At 44.7% G+C, this 22,590-nt stretch overlaps 1 protein-coding gene across 3 annotated transcripts in view; it reads left to right on the top strand.

Annotated features, from left to right (window-relative positions):
* Positions 1 to 22,590, top strand: part of HNF1B (HNF1 homeobox B) — a 62,138-nt gene that overhangs the window by 4,813 nt on the left and 34,735 nt on the right. For 2 of the 3 annotated variants that reach the window (XM_005298838.4, XM_024099708.3), the window contains exons 2-4: positions 10,797 to 10,996; positions 16,018 to 16,282; positions 18,259 to 18,497. In XM_005298838.4, the coding sequence (XP_005298895.1) occupies positions 10,797 to 10,996; positions 16,018 to 16,282; positions 18,259 to 18,497 (704 nt within the window). The remainder of the gene's footprint in view (positions 1 to 10,796; positions 10,997 to 16,017; positions 16,283 to 18,258; positions 18,498 to 22,590) is intronic. The other variant, XM_005298839.4, reaches the window with a different exon arrangement.

The raw sequence follows: 22,590 nt of genomic DNA, 5'->3' as shown, positions 1-22,590 counted from the left end.
CCTTAAGAAAGGGATAGATAATAAGACAGAAAATATCACATTGCCTCTATATAAATCCATGGTACGCCCACATCTTGAATGCTGAGTGCAGATGTGGTCGCCCCATCTCAAAAAAGATATATTGGCCTTGGAAAAGGTTTCAGAAAAGGGCAACAAAAATTATTAGGGGTATGGAATGGCTGCTGTATGAGGAGAGATTACTAAGACTGGGACTTTTCAGCTTGGAAAAGAGACAACTAAGGGGGGATATGATTTGAGGTCTATAAAATCATGACTGGTGTGGAGAAAGTAAATAAGGAAGTGTTATTTACTCCTTCTCATAACACAAGAACCAGGGGCCACCAAATGAAATGAATAGGCAGCAGATTTAAAACAAACAAAAGGAAGTATTTTTTTTCACACAACACACAGTCAACTTGTGGAACTCCTTGCCAGAGGATGCTGTGAAGGCCAAGTCTATAACAGGGTTCAAAAAGGAACTAGATAAATTCATGGAGGATAAGTCCATCAATGGCTATTAGCCAGGACGGGCAGGGATGGTATCCCTAGCCTCTGTTTGCCAGAAGCTGGGAATGGGTGACAGGGGATGGATCACTTGATGATTACCTGTTCTGTTCATTCCCTCTGGGGCACTTGGCATTGGTCACTGTCGGAAGACAGGATACTGGGCTAGATGGACCTTTGGTCTGACACTGTATGGCTGTTCTTATGTTCTTAAGATCAGGCACACCTCCCTGAGGGGGCTTTTGCAAAGAACTCCCAGTTTGCTCTAAGCGAAACCTTTGTGGTCATGGTCATGTAGGTACCAGTGACATAGGGAAAGGTAGACCAAATTTATGATGCTAGGTAAGAGATTAAAATCCAGGATCGCCATGGTAGCATTCTCTGAAATGCTTCCAGTTCCGCATGCAGGGTTAGTTAGACAGGCAGAATTGCAGGGTCTTGATGTGCGGATGAGATGATGGCACTGGGAGGAGGGATTTAAGTTTATTAGGAACTGGGGAACCTGTTGGGAAAGGAGGCGCCTATACAGGAACTAGGTCGCTAGCATGTAAAATTCAAAAAGTTGTAGAGGAGTTTCTAAACTAAGGGCTGGGGGAAGCTAACAGGTGTGGAGGAGCACACGGTTAGGACAGACGGATCCCTTAGCTGGGGACTTATTAAAGGAGAGATTTTATATTCCAGTAAAGAGGAGAGGATAGAAGTTGATAAAGTACAGGCTGGAACTGAAGGGAAACAGTCAAACAAAAAAGAGCCCCATTCAATTACATCACATGAAGGCAGATACAAAATGTGTCAATATTTAATTAAGTGTTTGTATGTAAATACACAAGGTCTAAATTCTAAGATGGATGAACTTGAGTGCCTGGTATTAAATGAGGATATTGATATAATCGGCATCACAGAAACTTGGTAGAATGATGATAACCAATGGGACATGGTAATACCAGGGTACAAAATATATTGGAATGACTGAGTAGGTTGCATTGGTGTGGGAGTGGCACTATATGTGAAAGAATGCCTAGAATTAAATATAGTAAAAATCTTCAAATGAATCAAATGGTACCACAGTCAGTCTGGCTAGAAATGCTTGAATAATAAGAGGAAAGCAGTAGGAGTGCACTGCCAATCACCTGACCATCATGGTGATTGTGAAATGCTCAAGGAGATTAGAGAGGCTATAAAAACAAAAACCCCAATATTAATGGGGGATTTCAACTCTCCCAATAGTGACTAGGAACATGTCACCTCAGGATGGGATGCAGAGATTAAGTTTCTAGACACCATAAATGACTGCTTCTTGAAGCAGTTAGTCCTGGAACCCCCAAGGGAAGAGGCAATTTTTGATTTAGTTCTAAGTGGCGCACAGGTTCTGGTCCAAGAAGTGAATATAGCTGAACTGCTCTGTAACAAGGACCATAATGTAATTGAATTTAACATCCTGGGGGGGAAGCAACCCATCCCAATGGCATTTAACTTCAGAAAGGGGAACTACACAAAAATGAGGAGGCTAGTTAAATGGAAATTAACAGGAACAGTCACAAGAGTAAAATGCCGGAAAGCAGCATGGAAACTTTTTAAAAACACCATAATGGAGGCTGAAACTACATACATACCCCTAATAATAATGAATAATAAATATATAAATACCTCAGAAGCAGGAAGCCTGCCTGCCAAACAATCAGTGGGGCCACTGGATGGTCAAGGTGCCACAGGAACATGCAAAGGAAGGAACTGGGTGTTGAAGAGTAGCTAAATGAATTCTTTGATTTGTTCTTCACTGCAGAGAATGTGAGGGAGACTCCGATACCTGAGCCATTATGACAAATCTGAGGAACTGTCCAAATTTTGAGGTGTCAATAGAGGAGATTTTGGAACAAATTTATAAAATTAAACAGTAATAAGTCACGGGGACCTAGTGGTATTGACCCAAGAGTGCTGAAGGAAATCTGATATGAAATTGCAGACCTACTAACAGTGTTCTGTAACCTATCACTTAAATCGGCCTCTGTACCAGATGGCTGGTGGATAACTAATGTCATGCCAATTTTTAAGAAAGGTGATCCTGGCAATTACAGGCTGGCAAGGCTAACTTCAGTACTAGGCATATTGGTTCAACCATAGTAAAAAACAGAATTATCAGACATTTAGATGAACAGGACATGTCCGGGAAGAGTCACGTGGCTTTTGTAAAGGGAAATCATGCCTTCCCAATCTATTAGAATTCTTTGAGGATGTCAGCAAATATGTGGACAAGGGCATTCCAGTGGATACTTCTAGAAAGCCTTTGACAAAGTTCCTCACCAAATGCTTTTTGAAGCTAAGTAGGCAGTCATGGGATCAGAGGGAAGAACCTCTCACGGATCAGTAACTGGTTAAAAGACAGGAAACAAAGGGTAGGAATAAATGGATCGTTTTCACAGTGGAGAGAGGTAAATAGTAGGGATCTGTATTGGAACCAGTGCTGTTCAACATATTCATCAATGATTTGGAGAAAGAGTTAAACAGTGAGGTGGCAAAGTTTTTGAAGATATGAAATTACTGAAGATAGTCCAAAGCAAACTGCGAAGAATTATAAAGGGATCTCACAAAACTGGGTGATTGAATTTCATCTGCCAGTTTGTTGCCCAGTGTTGATAAATGCCAAGTAATGCACATTGGAAAACCATAATCCTAACTATACATACAAAATGATGAGGTCTAAATTAGCTGTTACCACTCAAGAAAGAGACCTTGGAGTCATTGTGGATAATTCTCTGAAAACATCCTCTCAATGTGCAGTGGCAGTCAAAAAACTAACAAAATGTTAGGAACCATTAGGAAAGAGATAGATAAGACAGTAAATATAATGCCACTATATAAATCCATGGTACCCCACACCTTGAATACTGAGTGCAGTTCTGGTTGCTGCAACTCAAAAAAGATATATTCGAAATTGGAAAAAGTACAGAGAAGGGCAACAAAAATGATTACGGGTATGGAACAGCTTCCATGTGAGGAGACATTAAAAAGACTGGGACTGTTCAGCTTGGAAAAGAGATAACTAAGGTGGGGGGACATGATAGAGGTCTATAAAATCATGAGCAGTGTGGAGAAAACAAATATGGAAGTGTTGTTATTTACCCCTTCACATAACACAAGAACCAGGAATCACCCAATGAAATTAATAGGTAGCAGGTTTAAAACAAACAAAAGGAAGTATTTCTTCACACAATGCACAACCTGTGAAACTCATTCCCAGGGGATGTTGTGAAGGCCAAAAGCATAACTGGGTTCAAAACTGAATTAGCTGAGGTCATGGAGGTTAGGTCTATCAATGACTATTCGCCAAGATGGTCATGGATGCAACCACATGCTCGGTGTGCCCTGACTGCCAGAAGGTGGGACTGGAAGACAGGAGATGGATCACTCGATAAATTGCCTTGTTCTTTTAATTCCCTCTGAAGCATCTGGCACCAACCACTGCTGGAAGACAGGACACTGGGCTACATGGACCATTGGTCTGACCCAGTATGGCTGCTCATATGTACTTGGAGAGAGAGCTGAGGTATAAGAATAAGTAACCATTGCAGTTACTCTGAACTAAACCCATCCCTGCTGTGATTCCATTGACTTCAGTGGGGTTTTGCCTCAGGTGCCTTAGTAGTCCCCCTGCCACCTCTGGTCAGAGAATAATAGTTTCTGGCGCAATCCCTGCTGTGCCTTCTTCTGTGTGTGGCCCCTTCTGGATAGCGCAGCCACATCTGCAAGGCTCCTAGTCTGTCCAAATTTAAATCCTCTTAAAGACCCACTTCTTCCATGCTGCTTACAATGACTTTGGCTTACCTATAACTTGCCTTTTGCTGTGTGACTTCCCTTGTCTTCGGCCTACTTGTCCATTTGTGATTGTGAGCTCTGTGGAGCAGTGATTGTCCTTGAGCGTTGGGATGGTGCCCAGCACATGGCTGGAGCTATCCTCAGTACATAATAATAATAATAATTAATAATGATGGTTGAATGACTCCTGCTAAGGGGGACATGTGACTGCTACATGCAGACAATAGGAATTCGCTCTATGCACTCCGCTGCTGAGGTGCGCAAAAATCCACCTATAACTGGAAGGTGAGGTGAGAAATGCCTGGCTGAATATCTGTTGGTGTAGAGGCAGCCTTTCAATGTAGTATAAAGAAGTCTGTTTAAAATAAAAGGGTAAGGGGTGACTGAACACACCTAGGAGCTTTTAAGCCTTTGCGTGTGTACCGAGAGATACAGATTAGATAGATGGTCTATGCAGAGAGCCTGGTTTATAATCCAGGAGTATAAATTCTTGGCATATTTCTCTGAGGATGTTGTCGAGTTTTATTTACCTCTTTTCAAGGCTGGAGGGGTGGGGGTGAGAGAGGGAGGGAATCCTTGGAAAGAAGCTTCATGTGACATCAACAATGCAACTTAGCTATGAATAGACAACCTCCGCTCGGAAGGTTAGGCATGGTTTTAGAAAAGCCCTGGTTTGGGTCATGCATTCACAGACAAATTATTGTTAGTTATCTTTACTTAGGGATGAGCTTCTGATGACGTCAATAGGAGGGGTTGGGTGGACAAGGAACACAGGATCAGGCCCATTATCTGCTTTGAAAAAAACACAGAATGCTATGCACATGGAAGGAGTTACGGTCCAGATTCGTGGTGGGGGTGAAAATGTTCCGTTCACACCAGTTAATGATTGGGCTCAGAAAATCTATCTTAACTTAGTACCTGTACAAAGTTAACCAGTTTCTCTTAGAAATGCTGAGTTACTCTATTTTAGTAACTTCATTGTCCAGTAATTTTATCAAATCATTCATCTGAGATAAGCCAATGACAGACGAAGAAAATCCGTATATGGATTGGAAGCAGTGTGGTCTAGTGGGTAGAGCACTGGCTTGGGACTCGGGAGATCTGGGTTCCTATTCCTGGCTCTGGCCTTTTTTGTGACCATCAGGGCCGGCTCCAGGCACCAGCAAAGGAAGCAGCTGCTTGGGGCGGCCAATGGAAAGGGGCAGCACGTCCGGGTCTTCGGCCGCAATTCAGCAGTGGGTCCCTCAGTCCCTCTTGGAGCAAAGGACCCACCGCCGAATTGCCGCCAAAGAATGAAGCAGCGCAGTAGAGCTTCCCCCCCCCCCCCCCCCCCCCGCTTCGCCGCTTGGGGCGGCAAAAAAGCTGGAGCCGGCCCTGGTGACCAATGGGCAAATCACTTCCCCTCCCTGTGTCCCCTTTTGTAAGATGGGAATAGTGATACTGCCCTCCTTTATAAAGCAGTTTGAGATGGATGGATGAAAAATGTAATATAAGAGTGTATATATGAGTCACTTCCTGCTCTCTTCGTCATCTTCCCAGGTAACAGGAAAGCAATGAAGCTTCCTTGCCTCTTACAGTAGCCATAGCTTTATAGGTAATTCTCTGTATAATCTTGAATGCTCTTTGCCTTTGGTAAATAGAACCCAGCTCTTAAAATGATGAGCTCTTTAAGAATCTTTAACTAAATATGTGCAATAATATGATTGCTCTAGAGGAACACAGAAGCAAGGGAGGGCAAGTCTTGTGAGAAGACATTCAATTTCCAGCAGCAACCAGCCAGGTCAAGAACAGAGGCTGTGACCAGAGTAGTTAACAGTTTTTCTGGATCTCTGTGTACCTGTAATCCCCGGGCAGAGTGGGAAAAACCTGGCTAGATTAATGTGGATTTGCAACCAAGACAGACTGCTGCTGGATCACCTAGATCATACAGGGAGAGAGGTGACTCATAACAAAGGAATAAACTGGGGAGAGCCAACACTATCTGAACTTTGCTAATAGGAACCTCTCAGGACTCCGTCTTCCCATAGCTAGGGGCAGTGGTGATGACAGCACAGAGCCAGGTAGAACTTCACAATAATCTGTAGGGAATAATTGACTGAATAGATTTCTTTCTCTTCATAAGAAATTCCTCTCCCCCCCTCCCCCGCGCGATGTATTCACGATTCAAAATTCTTCACTGACCCCTTTCCACAGATGATCCTTGGTTGGTAGGGTGTTTTTTGTTGTTTGGTTTGTTTGGTTGCTCATTTGTTTGTTTTGCAAGCATTTCATTTGAGTGTTCAACATTTGAGATATTTTGGCTAGTGCTGACTGGAGGCGGGTCATGTAGCATTGTTTCTGTTCACTGGCTGGATTAGTGTAACCCTTAAAATCCAGTTGGTGTGGAGGTGGTGAAGTTTCAAACTCACTTTCTGAAAAAAGTCTCTAGTAGTGACTTAAAGTTTACTGCTTAGGTGAATATTTCTACCAGTATTCTCGCTTGCTAAACTATAAATGGAACGCGATGCAGACACAGTTGGGGCAAGCCAGTTATTATCCTCTTTAATTGAAGTGACTATTCCTGTAAGCTTTGGGGGGAATGTCTCACCACTGTTGATGAAGTATAAGAAATGGGAGGATGTCACCCAAGATATTAGGGATGAGAAGTGCAGGACAAATGCCTCTGTAGGAGAATGATGGGAGGCAGGAGAAGTGCTGACAGTGGCCCTAGAGTCCTGATTGTCTTTCCCACTGATTTCATTGGCCCCACTTGCAGATAATACCAATCAGATTTGACTCTACCATTTTTATGTTGGGGGAATGGGGCAGCTTGGTTTTCTGCATCACGAATGAAGATTTCCCCAGATGGTCTGGACCTGGAACTCTGTCACAACCCTAATGCAATGGTGTTTGCTACAATTAAGAGTTTGCAGGATTGACCCCGTAAGCACATGAGTAACTCAACGTATGGGAATAGTTCAATTGAACTATGCTTCCCTGCCCGGGTTTTTACAGGTTTGAGGGCATGGCATGAAATATAGAGCAGCAGTTCTCAACCAGGGGGCTGGGGCTCCCCGAGGGGCCATGAGCAGGTTTCAGGGGGTCTGCCAAGCAGGGTCAGCATTAGACTTACTGGAACTCAGGGTGGAAAGTTCAAGACCCGCCATGTGGGGCAGAAGCCTGGGTCCCCAAGCCCCACCACCTGGCACTGAAGCTGAAGCCTGAGCAACTTAGCTTTGTGGGGCCCCTGTGGCATGGGGCCCCAGGCAATTGCCCTGCTTGCTACCCCCTAACGTGGCTCCGGCTTTTAATCTACTGGATATGCAGAAAAATAGTTGTTGTGGCACAGGTGGGCCATGAAGTTTTTATAGCCGGGGGGGGGGGGTGCTCAGAAAGAAAAAGGACCCTGATATAGAGCAAAGTCAGCAAGTTCTGAAAAATCATTTAATTACGGTAATTACAGTTGCCTATCAATGAGATGCCACTTTCAAGCCACCTTATGTATGTTCCGGGTCTTTCTGTATTTCTAGACATGAGTTTTTTCTATATTTCACTGATGTGTGGATTGCCTCAGTCCAGTTCTGTTTAAATGGACTTTGAACATCATTTACAATCATATAATTTAATTTGACACTGCTTGTAACAAACCAAATCTGTTTGACTAGAAACGTTTTCCGCCATCATATGTGCGCCCACGTTTGTTATTGGGGAGGGTCCTTCAGTGCTAGGCTGTGGCAGCGTATCGCTTGGGGACAGGGCCCACCTTTCCGTTCTCTGTTTGTACAGCGCCTAGACTGGGATTCCTAAGCACTGGTACAATAATAACGAGGTGCATGTATGTACAATACATTCCACGATGACTGGTGTCATAGAAATGAATGAATATGTAGGGAAAATGTCACTGACGTACTCCTTTTGAAAAAGTCACCAAAATAATTGGAGGGACTTTATTAATGGCTGTAGCAAAATTAAGGGGTAGGGTGTCAAATTTTGAGTCTACTAAACAGTGTTTGGATCCTGCATTCCATAATCAATACACCCCAAACTCATCTTATTATTATTATTTTATTTATTATTTTTTATGTTATTTTTATTATCATAGCACCTAGGAGCCCCAGTCATGAACCAAGACCCCATTGTGCTAGGTGCTGTACGAACACGGAACAATCAGTGCGAATTTTCAGTACTTTGAGAAAGCAGGATTGGGCCTGACCGCATCTCTTTAAATCAAATAGTTATTGTTTTAGAGGGGAAACGAGGGAAAAGTGCACTATTATAACAATATTTTTCCGAACTCACTTTCATGTTGGTTACTAGTAGCTTTGTTTTCAAGCTGCTTTCAGGACAAAAGGTAAGAATCTATGGGATTTTTTTTTTCCTTGACAAGTTGAAGGATCCAAAATAACAAATGATCTGAAAATGCAGTTGGATGGTTATTCCAAGTAAAATATTAGAATATCTCATTATTTTAGTGCACAACTGTGACCAAGTTCATGATCAAAAATGATTTTTCAGCATAAAGCACTTCCTTTTAATTCACCGTATATCCTTGTCTATAAAAATAAATCCAATCATCTTAAATAATTGAAATGTATTTTTGCATATTAACCTGTCTTTACAACAACTACCCTTAGCAGATTTAGCAGTATTTACCATATAATGTGATTATTATTTAGTTAGAATTATATGGACCCCAAAAAAGAATGCCTGGCCAAGGAGGTGCCCTGAAAATAATTTAAAAATACATTAAAATCAGGTCCTGATCCTGCAAATATTGATACACTTGCAAAGCCCAAACATTACAAATCATGAGCGGTGGCTCAAAAATAATCAGATTTTAAAAAATAATAAATTTGTCTTCTGGTTTTTGAATCTTAAGGGTGTATTTGGCTCCTGTTTTCGGACTTCCCTCTGCTACCATGAGGGCTAAAAATATGACTTTTGTACATGAAAGCTGAGATTCTCACATAATCACTCACTCCAGGAGCTCAGAATTTAAGGGAAGAAAACAATAAATGTCACAAAATTTGTGATAAAATCTGTAACAGCTGGCGACACTGCTTACGCACTGTGAGTAGCCCGGTTGACTCCAAGGGAACTATTGAGAGTGGATAAGGTTAAGCATGTGCCTAAATCCATTGAAGAATTGGGGTCTTCATATCCAACTATAATTAAAGTGCAGCACTACAATTCAATATAACCTTCTACAGAGGGAACTCAGAAGCTCAAATCACCTTCTCCCTCCTAAAATTCTCCGAGCTTATAATTTCTCCCATCCTGATTTTAAAAGCCTGGTGGGGGGAACATGAACTTTGCAACGTGCCCTGAAGGTCCTCCAAATTGGGCTTTTCAGACCCAAGTCCAAATATCTGCTCTGACTTGAAGCAAACTTTCACAAGTTCTTCCCCGTCCTGGTCTCCCAGAGTTGTGAAGCATCTATCTGCTCAGCCTATCTCTTTACTTGGGTTTTGCAGAAGGCAGCCGGATCATAGGAGGGCTTAGGAGTAAGTTGTGAGTCTCACTATTAATGAAGGGTTAAAATATTTACCATTATAAAGCGATTGTGGGATGTAATTTGTAAAGCACCTTAAAGCTGTTAAGGTCTGGGTCTCAACAAAGGCTACGTTCTTTGGTGTAACACTCCAAATGATCTTCAGTTCTTTTGGGGATAACTCATTAATGCAGCGTGAAAGAGCATAGAACAGAGGCTAGGTAAAAAAGAAAAATGTCCAATTGTCACAAAATTAGAAGTCTTCACTATCTGCTGTGTTTATGTAGGGAACTCCCATTATGGAACATGTTGTTCATACATATCGAGGGGAGTGATTATTATTACCATTACTACTACTCCTACTTAATGCTTCTATTGGACCTTTAATCCAAGCATGATGGATCTCAAAATGCTTAATTAAGCCTTGCAACATCCCTGTGCAGCAAGCAAGTTTTATTTCTATTTTACCAGTGAGTAAACTGAGCCCCAGACCGAGATTAGGTGGCTTGACAGTGGTGAAGCTGGGAATGGAACTTAGAATTCCTGACTCTCGGTCCCTTGCTTTAAACACTGGGCAACATTATCAAATTTACTTTTCACCCAGCTGAGGTTATTCCTATGGGAAGTAGGATGTGACTGGAAGGAGTAAGTTTGTGGCTCAGATTCAGATTAAGGGACTGATCCTGCCCCCTTTGGAGTGAAGTGTCTTCCAGGGGAGCAGGGTGGGGATCTGTCTTTGTGCTGGGTTCATGGATAGAGTGATTTTTAAGGAGGCCGATCCATCATCAGTAAAACTGCCCACCTTAGGCAACTGAAAGGAAATCCTGTTGTGGGTTTTTGGGTGCCCACCTGTAATGGATTCTGGGTTCACTCGTGCATTCAAAAAGCCTAATGCTGCCATCCGATTAGTAATAGATTCTTAGCAATCAGCCTGAGGTTTTTGTCATTGGAATAAGCTTACCCTGGGCACCTCCCCCAGACCAAACTAACTGTTTGTTTCCCCCTGTAGCGAGGACCCCTGGCGGGCTGCAAAAATGATCAAAGGTTACATGCAGCAGCACAACATCCCCCAGAGGGAGGTGGTGGATGTCACAGGCCTGAATCAGTCTCACCTCTCCCAGCACCTCAACAAGGGAACACCCATGAAAACGCAGAAGCGGGCAGCGCTCTACACGTGGTACGTCCGGAAGCAGAGGGAGATTCTCAGACGTAAGTAGTCTGCTCTAGATGTCCTTGTTCCTTCCAGCCTTCTCGCCGCAGCTCGTTAATGTGTAGATCTGCTCTAAAAAGTGACTGTGTAATGGGGCTTCGTGTTTCTATTGATACCTCGGTCCAATCAAGCACACATTTGGCTTTAAATCCCTGATTTAATAGGGCCACATGGTTAAAGTCAAGCATGTGCTTAGTGTTTTGCTGCATAGGCATGGATTTACATGCTTAAGGTTAACTGTGATCAAATGCTTTGCTGAATCGGGGCTTGAGTCTCTCAGTGGTTTCTGTATCAAATGTTCTCAGTCCGTCAATGAAATGAAGCAGGTAGAAAATGAATTATCCCTTCTTTTTTTTTCATGCTCATATCAGAGTTATTGTCTTACTGAAACATTTCATGACTTGAAGCATGCATAACATCCTGATTTAGCTGTCCATGTGACCGCCACAGTTCCTTGGTAGTGCCATTGATCAAAGCATTATAATGCATTTTTGGTGGTTTGTTTGTAACTTTACTGCATAAAATTAAAAAAAAAAAAAAGATGCGTCCAAGTACAACATTTTTTAAAAAAAGCCCATAAGAAATACAGTGACGCCCACTGCGCAGCAATGTTCAACTTCCATGTAGCCCCCATTAAAATCACTTCATTGCCCCATGTATGTGTGACAATTAGAACCAGACAAACAATTCATAAGGAACACCTGATTTAGATGACTTTTGCCTCTGTCTGCAGCTTCTCACACTTATTCCTTATTCACAAATATGTGGGGAATATTTTCTTCAAATAATCCTGGGTCTGTAGCTTGTTTCTGAGTTCCAGTAGCTTCAGTGAGGTTAGTCATGTGCTTAGTTAGGCACATGCATAAGTATCTTTCTGAGTTAGGGCCTCAGAATATTTTTATAACACTTGCTTCAAACTTGCTGTTGCCCTGGATGTTCCAATCAGTGAATTTATTTGCGACAGTATTTGTGGGAAATGAACTCTTAAAAAAGGGGACTTCAGGAACACACCAGAAGAAAATCTGTTTTTTCAGAAATGTGACTATTTGAGGAAATCTTTTGGGGTCGGGCAGTATTTTCCAATACTCTAGCTGTAGTGTTCTTATCATGTTTGCCGGGCTGTTAGGAATCTTCCCCTGGATTCTTAAAGGGGCAATGACAAATACCTTGGACAAAAATTGTAGTTTTAGTATATTGATAGAAATATAGTTGTCAATTTAAAAAAAATCATTGAAATCAGCTGGGGTTTTTAGCTTGAATTTTAACACCCCTCTGCAGTGTTACAGTGGATACAGCCTTGTGCTAATGCATGAGAATCGGAAAGTTTAATATCTTGGCTAATGGAACAAAGAGCAATAATGAGAGTGGGTTTCTATGGTGAGACTCAACCCTTGTGCAGAAGTGCAATTGAGCAAACCTTAAGCTTAAGGGTTTAAGTGGGACTTTAAATGGTGCTGAAACTGATGAATTTCACCCACAAAGAATAGGCCTTGCCAGAGAAACTGGCTACTTTGTGATAGAATTAGAGTCAGCAGGTGAAGGGAGCTCAGTGAACTTGACCTATTTGGATCTTAGTAAAGCATTTGATACGGCGTCTATCAGAGACCAGGAACAAAAAATAGCAGCGGGATCGACTGATGAAGTCTGATCCTGATCCCATTGGTGGGATTTGTCACTGAATTCAACGTGAATGGGATTAGATCCTAGAAGTAAATATGCATAACTTTAAGTGATCAGTAAGTTGGGGCATGTGAATTTGCACATGTTTGAAGGAGGGAGATGATTTTGGGGGTAGCTTGGGGTGATGGGCTGATAGTAAGAAAGAGAACTTTGCTGCATGGACAGGGCAAGGGACTGGGTGGCTTAGTTATTGACTATTCTGATGTCACTGTCCAAACAAAATGAAGTACAAAACTAAATGAAGCAAGCAGCCAGCCCAAGTGGTGGAAAGTTAATTAGCATTTTAAAATTCTTTGCTTTAATGATCTAAGGCTAAGTTAGTAGCAATATATGGAAGGACAATAGTGGTTCCTCCAGCATTCCTTTTAAAGGACGGTGTCCCTTTTTAAAACAAAAACCCCTAAAATTCCTGGATGCTGCATTTCGATGTTTCCTTCAGTGATGCTTAGGCAATGAAGAATGCAGAAAAGTTTCAGGTTGTTCCTATGGCCTCCTTTAACAACCCAAATCTACAAGGGGAGGGCCCAATCTAGCTTGTGTTCATTGAGTTCAATGGCCCCACAGACCTTTACTTTACTCATGTAATTAGTCCTTACTTCTGCAATTCATCTCATTGAATCCAATTGGGGCTATCCATGTGAGTCAAGGGCCCTAAACTATGTCTTAAAAAGTAGTTCAGCACCTGTCCTCCCAACGGGATGGAGTATCTGGAGTATCGTTCTATTTCAGGAAGATAGGGACTCCAGAAAGTCTTTCAAACTGAGTGCTTTGAAAATCCACCTAGAGGGAAAAAACCAACCCCCTGCTCCAACCTTGGCCTCTGTTTTCTGCTTCTCTTGTTGTCCCAAGGGAAAAGCTATTTATAAAAAGAGGGAGAATTTCCCTGCAAAACTGAGAATAATAAAACCCGCCATCAATCTCCCTTTACGGCTGTGCTGACAGGCCCCAGCTCTGTGGCAGGCAGGCGTGGAAGGTCACCCGTTCGCCTCATGCCCAAGGTGTTCAGTTTTGGAAATGGCGATCCCGCTGCATACATGAGTTGATTTAAGCTTCCTTATTGCTGGAGGAGTGTGTTTGTTTCCCATTAATTTGAAATGGAGCTGTATCAAAGGAGGGGAGTTATTTAGGAACAAAGAGAGGCAGGATTCGGGGGGGGATCTTTGAAGTCTGACTGCTTAACTCATAATGTATTAGCCTAAGTTCACAGAATCCCGCCCTGAACAAGTACACGCAGGCACAGAAAGCCAGGCCATGAATATGTATGGCCTGCATGTGCCTTCTCATTAAGGGAGCTGCCACACAGCTCAAGGAGCCTCATACATATCCATAATCATTTTAGAACATGCATCTGTGGCTGTGTCTTGGCATAGGCCTGGGAAGGCATTTCACAGATTAGCAGCAATCGCAAGAGGAAGAGGTGAAGCTCATGGAAAAGTCACATATTAGGGGAAAGTTGGACCTGTGCCCTACCGAACCTTCTCGGAGCTGCCAAAAATTCTGAACTTCCCACCTGCAGTCGTTGTTCATTGTCTTGGGACTCTGCACTTCCAGGCTCCCGCTTGGAGCAGTGGGGAGAGAACCTGGTCTCGTAAGATTTCCAGTCTGGCTTTGCAAACCTAAGAGGTTTGGACAGAGAATCTTCCAAATCCTTGGATGCTTTCTCTGAACTTCGAGTGGAACAACTGACCCTTTCAGATTAGCCCATGGCTACTTGATTAGTACTATATACTTGTAGCATCTTGAGGCCCTTGCGTGGAGCTGGTCTACACTACAACGTTAGGATGGTTTAACTACATTGCTCAGAGCTGTGAAAAATGTCTCGCCCTGTGCCATGTAAATAAACTGAGCGATGCTCCAGCATAGACACTGCTAGGTGGACCGAAGAATTCTTTCATCCACCTAGCTACGGCTTCTCGGAGGGGTGGATTTACTACAGCGATGGAAGAACCCCTACACCTTGTAAGAGACAGTCCCTGCCCTGGAGAGCTCACCCTCAAGACAGACAAATAGTGGGCGCAGGGGGGAACTGAGGCACAGAGAGACTGAGGGATTTACCTGAGATTGCACATGGCGCCTTTCTCTCGAGTTGATATCGGCTCCATTTTTGAGAGGTTGGCTATTTATTTATGTTTGCGCAACGGAGCCCCTCTGAAACATTACTGATCTGATTCACAGCACCCTGCAGAGAGAAGAAACTGAGGCACGGATAAGAGTAGTGACTAGGACCCAAATTGCCAGCCTTCCTTTAATGTGTCCTAACCACAACCCACTCCCTATGTCCCCCTTCCCACCAGGGTAATAATCTGTAAAGTGCACTGATGGCTTTATCTAAAACATTGAAATAGGGGGTATGTTTAGCACTCGGCTACATTCGTGTCAATCCAGAGCACCCCCACTGAAGCCGGTAGCTATCCTGGATTGGCACTGGTGTCGTCGCTGAGTGCAGGATGGGGTGTGGAGACTGGAACTCTGGGGAAGCCTGTCTGAGGGGTAACTTAAACCAGTCTAAAAGGTATCAAAGTTGCAAACAGCTGTGAGCTGCTCACCCAAGAGAGGGTCCATTAAAAGGTGTCCGGGAGTTGCCCTAAAGTGCCAACCTCGGTCTTCGTACACGGTTTTGTGCCAGGGCTGTTCACAAGTCTGTGTTTCATGTTTTTTAATTGCGTGGTTGTGGGTGGGTTTGGGAAAGGCAGGAAGAAGTGGGTTCCCTCTCTGATCCTGCTGGTATCCAGATTGCTGCCTGCAAATAAATTGCCTATTGTTTCAAATTGCAGTCCTGCTAAGGCTCTTTAGCAGAAGAGATCAATGGCACCAATGGCACGGACTGAAGTGATTAGCCAGCCCCAGTCTCTCACATCCAAGGATAAATGTATTGACCTTTCCGTTGATGGCAGTGGGGTATGTGTGGCTGGTGTGTACTGTACTGGGTCTCAAAATTGTTCACGTAACTTTGCTAACAAACAAAGCAAAGCAATTAGCGTCAATGCAGCAATCACTGGGTGATATTCTCTGGCCCGTGTTATGCAGGAGGCTGGACTAGATGATTCCTCCTGATCTTAAAATCTATTGTTATTTTTATTTATTATTTATTTGTATTGTGGTGGTGGCTAAGAGCCCCAACCACTGACCAGGACCCCCTGGTGCTAGGTGCTGTACAAACAAAAAGACAGTCCCTGCCTGAAAGAGCTTACAATTTCAGTATAAAACAGACAGCAAGTGGATACAGGGAGGCAGATGGGGGAGCACAAGGAAACAATGTGACGATATGAATATGAATGCAGGTTATTTTCTGAGTGGCAGTGGCTATAGGCCAGATCAAATCTGCTCCTTTCTCTTTCAGAATTCAACCAGACAGTCCAGGGTTCTGGAAATATGACAGACAAAAGCAGTCAGGATCAGCTGCTGTTTCTCTTTCCAGAGTTCAATCAGCAGAACCAGGGCACGGGCCAGCTCGAGGACACCTGCTCTGAAACCCCCAGCAAGAAGATGCGACGGAATCGATTCAAATGGGGGCCTGCCTCGCAACAAATCTTGTACCAAGCCTACGACCGGCAAAAGAACCCTAGCAAGGAGGAAAGGGAAGCCTTAGTGGAGGAATGTAACAGGTAAAATGGCACTGGGCTGGCTCAAGAGAATATTGTCCTCCCCCCAGCTCCATTGTCTCTCAATTAATTGGAGAGCCTTTGTTTAAAAGTACAAACAAGCTAAGGAAGCCCAAATCCCTATGGTCCTAGGCTTCTAGTAGGCACTGTTGGAGAGAGGGAATCTGCTATACTTAATAGGAGCCTGGCTCCATGGATAAATGACTTATGGGATCCTGGAAAAGACGTTCCATCCCTTCCCTTCTGCACGATTCTCTCTGAGGGCAGGTCTACACTTAAAACGCCGCCGCGGCATCAGGAGACCATCAGCACAGTTAATTCACCTCCACGAGAGGCGGGGGCTATATCGACGGGGAAAGCCTTCCCAGCGACGTAGCGCTGTCTACACCAGGGGTGTAGGTCGGTATAACTGAGTCACTCAGGAATGTGGGTTTTTCACACCCCTGAGTGACGTCATTATACCGAGGTCCATTTCTAGTGCAGACCTGGCCTGAGCATAAATTCTTTCCTTCCCTGTAAGAAGATGCGATGGGCCTGAGCTGCAAGGTTTGGATCAGACCTTCCCCAAGGCTGGCGTGCGTATTTCTGATCCAGAAGAGGAGCCAAACACAAGCAATTCCACTAAAATCAAGGGGACTATTCAAGTGTTTACCATTGAACTAGCCGTGTATGGGCTCTGCTGGTTCGGGGCCCTATACGGGCCACAGAGTTTGGATCCAAATCCCAGCTGTCTCCAAGTTCAGTGGTATCCACACACAGGGTTTGGGTTTGTGCCCATCCTGAATGCCAAGTTTAGCCTTGTTTAAGGAGGGCTGGAAAAATCCAAACCACTGTTGGAGAATAACAAAGTTTTTACTTTTTGTTTGGGTACAGCATGTTAGATACTTAATTTTTTTAAGCAATTGCGTAGAGGGAGAGAGCCAAACGGTTTTTCAACAGGTAAACAATTACAGCAAGCATTTATACCTTTTGTTACAGACAAGAATGAGCAACAGCTGCATTTTGTTTATACATAGGTTATTTTGATATTTTGGTTTTTTTTTGCTTGTTTAGACTTTAGTTTATATGCAATATTATTTACACATTATTTACACAAGGTTGCAACAACTTTTTACACAGTTTTTTTTTACTTGCCTTACATAATTTTTGCTTTTACAGATTTTGCGTTATTAGGGTTACAGTTAGCTTGACTTTTGCTAACGAACTGTTATGCATTGCAATTCCCTTCCTGTTAGTTTTTTTTTGCTTTTACACCACTCCACCACCAGCCCAACCCTTTGCCCATTTTTACACCCAGCACAAAATCAAACCGCTCCTTGGGGTTCTCAGACACTGAGAATTTACTTTGATTTTATTAATTTTTAATAAAATTTTTAAAATTAATTTTATTAATTTTTATATGCTGCTTTGGCCTAATGGGTCTTGGCCAGGGTTGGAACTGCAGCTGCAAGGTGCAAGCAGGAGGAAGGGCTGTCCAGTGCCTTAGACTGGGATTTGGGTTACAGGTGTTCAATTCCCTGTTCTCCCCCCACCCAGAATTCCTGGGGGACCTCGGGCAGGTCACGTCGTCTCTCCGTGCCTCAGTTCCCCATCTGTAAAATAGAGCAGAGCCGTAATCCCCATCTCACCGGGGTGTAGTGAGGATAAATACCGAGAGGTGATGGGCCAGAGAAGTACCCTCCATGGACGGGGGGTCTTATAAACACCTACATAAAATCCTTGTGAAAGAGGGGGTCTAGCTGATTTGCTGCTGATTCACTGTGTGGCCTTGGGCAAGTCACCCTTCCCCATTCTGCCTCGGTTTCCCCACCTGTAATATAGGGGTATTGCTTAACCACCTATTGCGCAGAGGGGTCCTGGGGATGCACTCGCTATTGTGCTTTGAACCAGTAAAGGGCTATGGAAACGCAATGTATCCTTATGGACTTCATAGCAGCAGGCGACCCGTTCCAAAGTGTTCTCTTCATTTCCCCCCGCAGGGCGGAATGTCTCCAGCGAGGAGTGTCCCCCTCCAAAGCGCATGGGCTGGGCTCCAACCTGGTGACGGAAGTTCGTGTCTACAACTGGTTCGCGAACCGACGGAAAGAGGAGGCTTTCCGTCAGAAGCTGGCCATGGACGCCTACAGCACAGGCCAGCCGCACAGCATGAACCTCCTGCTGTCCCACAACTCGCCCCATCACACCCAGCCTAGCTCTTCGCCCCCCAGCAAAATGGCAGGTAAGCGAGAACCTAACCCTGTGCAAAGGGGAGTGGGAATTGGTTTTTCAAACCGCTTCTTAGCGTATGTGGGGAGGGAAGTGTGATCTTGTGGGAAGCAGGAATCTGGAGATCTAGCTGTGTTGTCTCTGTGAGCTGGAGTGATTTTAGTCTGTTTCCCTTGTCTGTAAAATAGGGCTAGACTCCCTAAGCGACAGGGTGGTGGTTGTGTGGCTTGTTGCAATATTGTCTGTGAAGAAGAAGGATGGGCTTGTTGTGACGGCACCAGACTGGGTCTCGGGAGGCCTGGCTTTAATTTATGGTTCTGCGACAGATTCTCTCTGTGACCTTGGGCAAATCCGTTTGCCCCTCTGTGCTTCAATTCCCCGTCTGTACAGTGCAGGGGTGTGGTACTGTGCTTTTCCAAACCTGAACTTGTGGTAGAGTTTAAGGCTTTAATCTGTCTGGTCTATTTAAACTCCTTGGGACAGGGTCTGTCTCTCTCTTAGTCTGTGTATATAAAACACCTGGTACAATGGGACTCTGATCTTAGCTGGGCCCTCTAGGTGCTACCGTAATACGAATGTGAAGGTGTTGGAGAAGAGCCGTCGATGATGATTACTGATGTTTATGTATTGATTGCAAGTTGGATTTCAGCAAGGTGGAACCTCTTGATTTTTGCTGGGTTTATGACATTGATTTGATTCCTTACGCTAGCCGGAACCAGAAAAGAAGTATATAGCTTGCACTGCTTTGTCATTCACTGGGTGTGCAAGTGAGTTTACTGGGGGAAGAAAGGATGCGGCAGGAAAAGCAACTAAGAAGGATTCGATTGGGGCAGGGCCCATCTCTTTGTTCTGTGTTTGTACAGCGCCTAGCACCATGGTGCTCCTAGGGTGCTACCACAATGCAAATAAATAGCAGTAATAATAGGAAGGGTGAAAGATAAAGCAGCCATGTGGTTCCACTTTCAAAACACAACCCCGTCCTCCACACTGGGGAACGTAAGCAAATGCAACAATTATGTTGGGGTGGAACGTAGTCCCCATGCAATAGCAAATTGGTGTAAGTCACTCATTCTGCACACCCACTAAACAGAAACTGGAGCAAGTTTACATGCTTTCTACCCCTGTGGCCCAATATGTAACTTGCATCCCATTTATTTCATGCCTGAATGTGACCCTAAGGGTACGTCTTCACTACCCGCCGGATCGGCGGGTAGTGATCAATCAATTGGGGATCGATTTATCACGTCTTGTGTAGATGCGATCCCCGATCGCTCTGCCGTTGACTCGGGAACACCACCACAGCAAGAAACGGAGTCAACGGGGGAGCGGTGGCAGTTGATCCCGCGTCATGAGGACGGGAGGTAAGTCGAACTAAGATACATCGACTTCAGCTATACTATTCTCGTAGCTGAAGTTGCGTATCTTAGGTCGATTTCCCCCCTTCCCTCTCCCCCCCCTAAGATTCATTCATCTGACCTGTGATGTGAAATCAGTGGGGTTGCATCAGCGTAGCTGGGAGCAGAATTTGTCTTCCTGTTACGTGAAATGTCCCCTGTAATTCTCCTTCAAACTGCTGCTAAGTCACTCTCTCTGAAATAAGCACTGTCCAAACTTCCGCCATGTGAAACTCCCCTGCTTTGGGGTTTTACTTACGAATCCAAGTCGAATCGCAAAACATTGCCAAGATTCACAAACCCGCATTGAGTGGAGCCTCCAGGTCTCCACTGAGCCGAGGAGCGGGTGACAATCGTGCATTGGAACTAGGTGAAACTTGGCCAATTTGACTTGAACTTTTTGCATTTGCTTCAGGCCTAGGCAGGAGAGTTGAGCTAATCCATGAAAGTCTAAACCCCCTGTGACCGCACACGTCTACAAGCTCCCATGAGCGAACACTCAAGGATGGGATCTGAGTGAGGTTTGAAAGAGTGGATTGATCAGATACTCAGAAAGCAGCAGGTTAAACCACTCGATGTCCTTTCAGCCACCTCAGCATAACAGATCATGAGATGGGGTTACACTGCTCAGAGGCCCTGCTCTTTTCCCCCTGCTCCCAGCCTCACTCAGTGAAGAGCCCTTGACTCCTTTCCCATGGCCAGCACAGGGGGTGGCTGCGCTTTTCGACACCCAGGCCACAGTGATTGCAGACCAAGGCTCTAGAAGCCCTCCTCTGCCTCCTTAGCACATCACTCCACCTCAGGATATCGACTCTTCACCCCCAAAGGGCGCCTGTCTCTGTCCTCGTCAGGAAGGAGGAGACGATGGTCTTGTGGGGAAGATCCCTGGCTGGGAGTCGGGGAAGATCCCTGGCTGGGAGTCTGGGAAACCTGGGTTCTTTCCCTTGCTCTACCTTTGTCACCTTGGGCAAGTCATTTCACTACTCTGTGCCCTGTTTTTCCTCTGCTGGGGTTAACAAACGCTTCTCGCACGTGTCCTTGTGCGTTTAACTGGCTGGAAGGCACAGGGAGCACATAGGAGGAAATGCAGAATATGGTTACGTGGATACTGTGGGTACAAACGGTGTTGTGCAGGTGGCTGCTGTGCTGTCAACTAGCCGCACCCCAGAGGGAGGCGCATGGGAAGAGATTTTAAGCCCAGATCTGCTCTCTTGGCAGGCTTGCCAACCTGCGGGCGCAGCTTGGCCCTTTGACAGTGGGGCAGAGCACTGTGCTGTGCTGTGCTAGAATAATGCAGGGGACTGCCTGTGATGGTAGCTGGTTGGCATAGTCCCACCCCACTGCCCTTCAGAATAGCCCATCCTATGAAAGCTGCACCTGGATTATAATGTGCTTTGTTTCACTGGAGAGGGCAGGGTGTTACCAGCTGCATAGCTCTTCAGCTCTTCCCTATAGGGTAGCCTCTGCTGCGCTGGCACGATCCCCTGGCATGGGAAGGGATGGTTTGGCCTCCACTCTGGTGTCGGGTGTGACCACTTCCTTGCAACACACAGAATTGCCCTCCTTCTACCCGCCCCAGCCAGAAAAAAACAACAGTGTTTTATGGTCTTTTGGTCTGAGCAGGCTGGCTTGAGGAACTGAGAACTGATTCCACCACGAAAGATCAGTGTAGATCCCTGCATGTGCCCTATTCCTCTGTCCCACACATCCCAGTTAAACTCCTTGAGGAGACAGGACTTCTCTCTTTCCAGGTGATTTGTTTGGGATAAAGGTCTCGCTCCATTCTTTTCCCTTTCACAGTTGGATTCGTTTCCATGTTCTTGTTCTGTCATTCATCTGAGATTTGCAACAAAGGGGAAGGACCGAAAGCAAATCAACAGAAAATTGTAAATAGATTTAAACCAGAGACGGCATCATTGTGGGGCAGGGGAATCGGAAAAGAACAAGGCTAGAAGAGAGTGGAGGCTAATCAGAGAAGTCCCTGACTTGAGTGAGTGGTGTGGGGCAAGAGGCATTGTTGGGAAAACAATTCCCATTGTCCTTGTACCTGTAGTACAAAGTCAGTAAGCTCAAGAGGCAAACAAAAGAGGGCAGCTTTCTGACAAGCTGTAGGGTCGCGTGGGGGTCAGCCGCTCTCACTGCTGGGTCTTTCTGATGGTTCACTGAACAATACAGCATCCTCCTCTTTTGCTATAAAGAGACAATCAGAGCAATCCGTCCTACCTAAAATCCATGGGGCAGGGGATAGGAGCAGTCAGTGTCTTGGAAATCCCTCCTTATTTACTGGTTTCAGAGTAGCAGCCGTGTTAGTCTGTATCCACAAAAAGAACAGGAGTCCTGGTGGCACCTTAGAGACTAACAAATTTATTTGAGCGTAAGCTTTCGTGGGCTACAGCCCACTTCATTGGATGCATAGAATGAAACATATAGTAAGAAGATGTATATACATACAGAGAACATGAAACGGTGGAAGTAGCCATACCAACTGTACGAGGCTAATTAATTAAGACGAGCTATTGTCAGCAGGAGAAAAAAAACATTTGTAGTGGTGCCTGTGTTGTTTATTGTATAGCATCTTAGCTAGACCTGTTGCTTTACAAAGACTAATAAAGACAGTCCCTGCCGGGAGAGCTGCCAATCGAAGGGTAAGACAAGAGGAGGATGAGGGCAAAGAAGTGCTTAATTTGTGCCAGTTCATAGCCCTGGCACCTC

This window comes from Chrysemys picta, chromosome 19 (genome assembly GCF_011386835.1).
Source record: "Chrysemys picta bellii isolate R12L10 chromosome 19, ASM1138683v2, whole genome shotgun sequence".
Lineage (NCBI taxonomy): Eukaryota > Metazoa > Chordata > Testudines > Emydidae > Chrysemys > Chrysemys picta.
The sequence above is the reverse complement of the archived record's forward strand: the minus strand, read 5'-3'. Positions and strand labels throughout refer to the sequence as shown.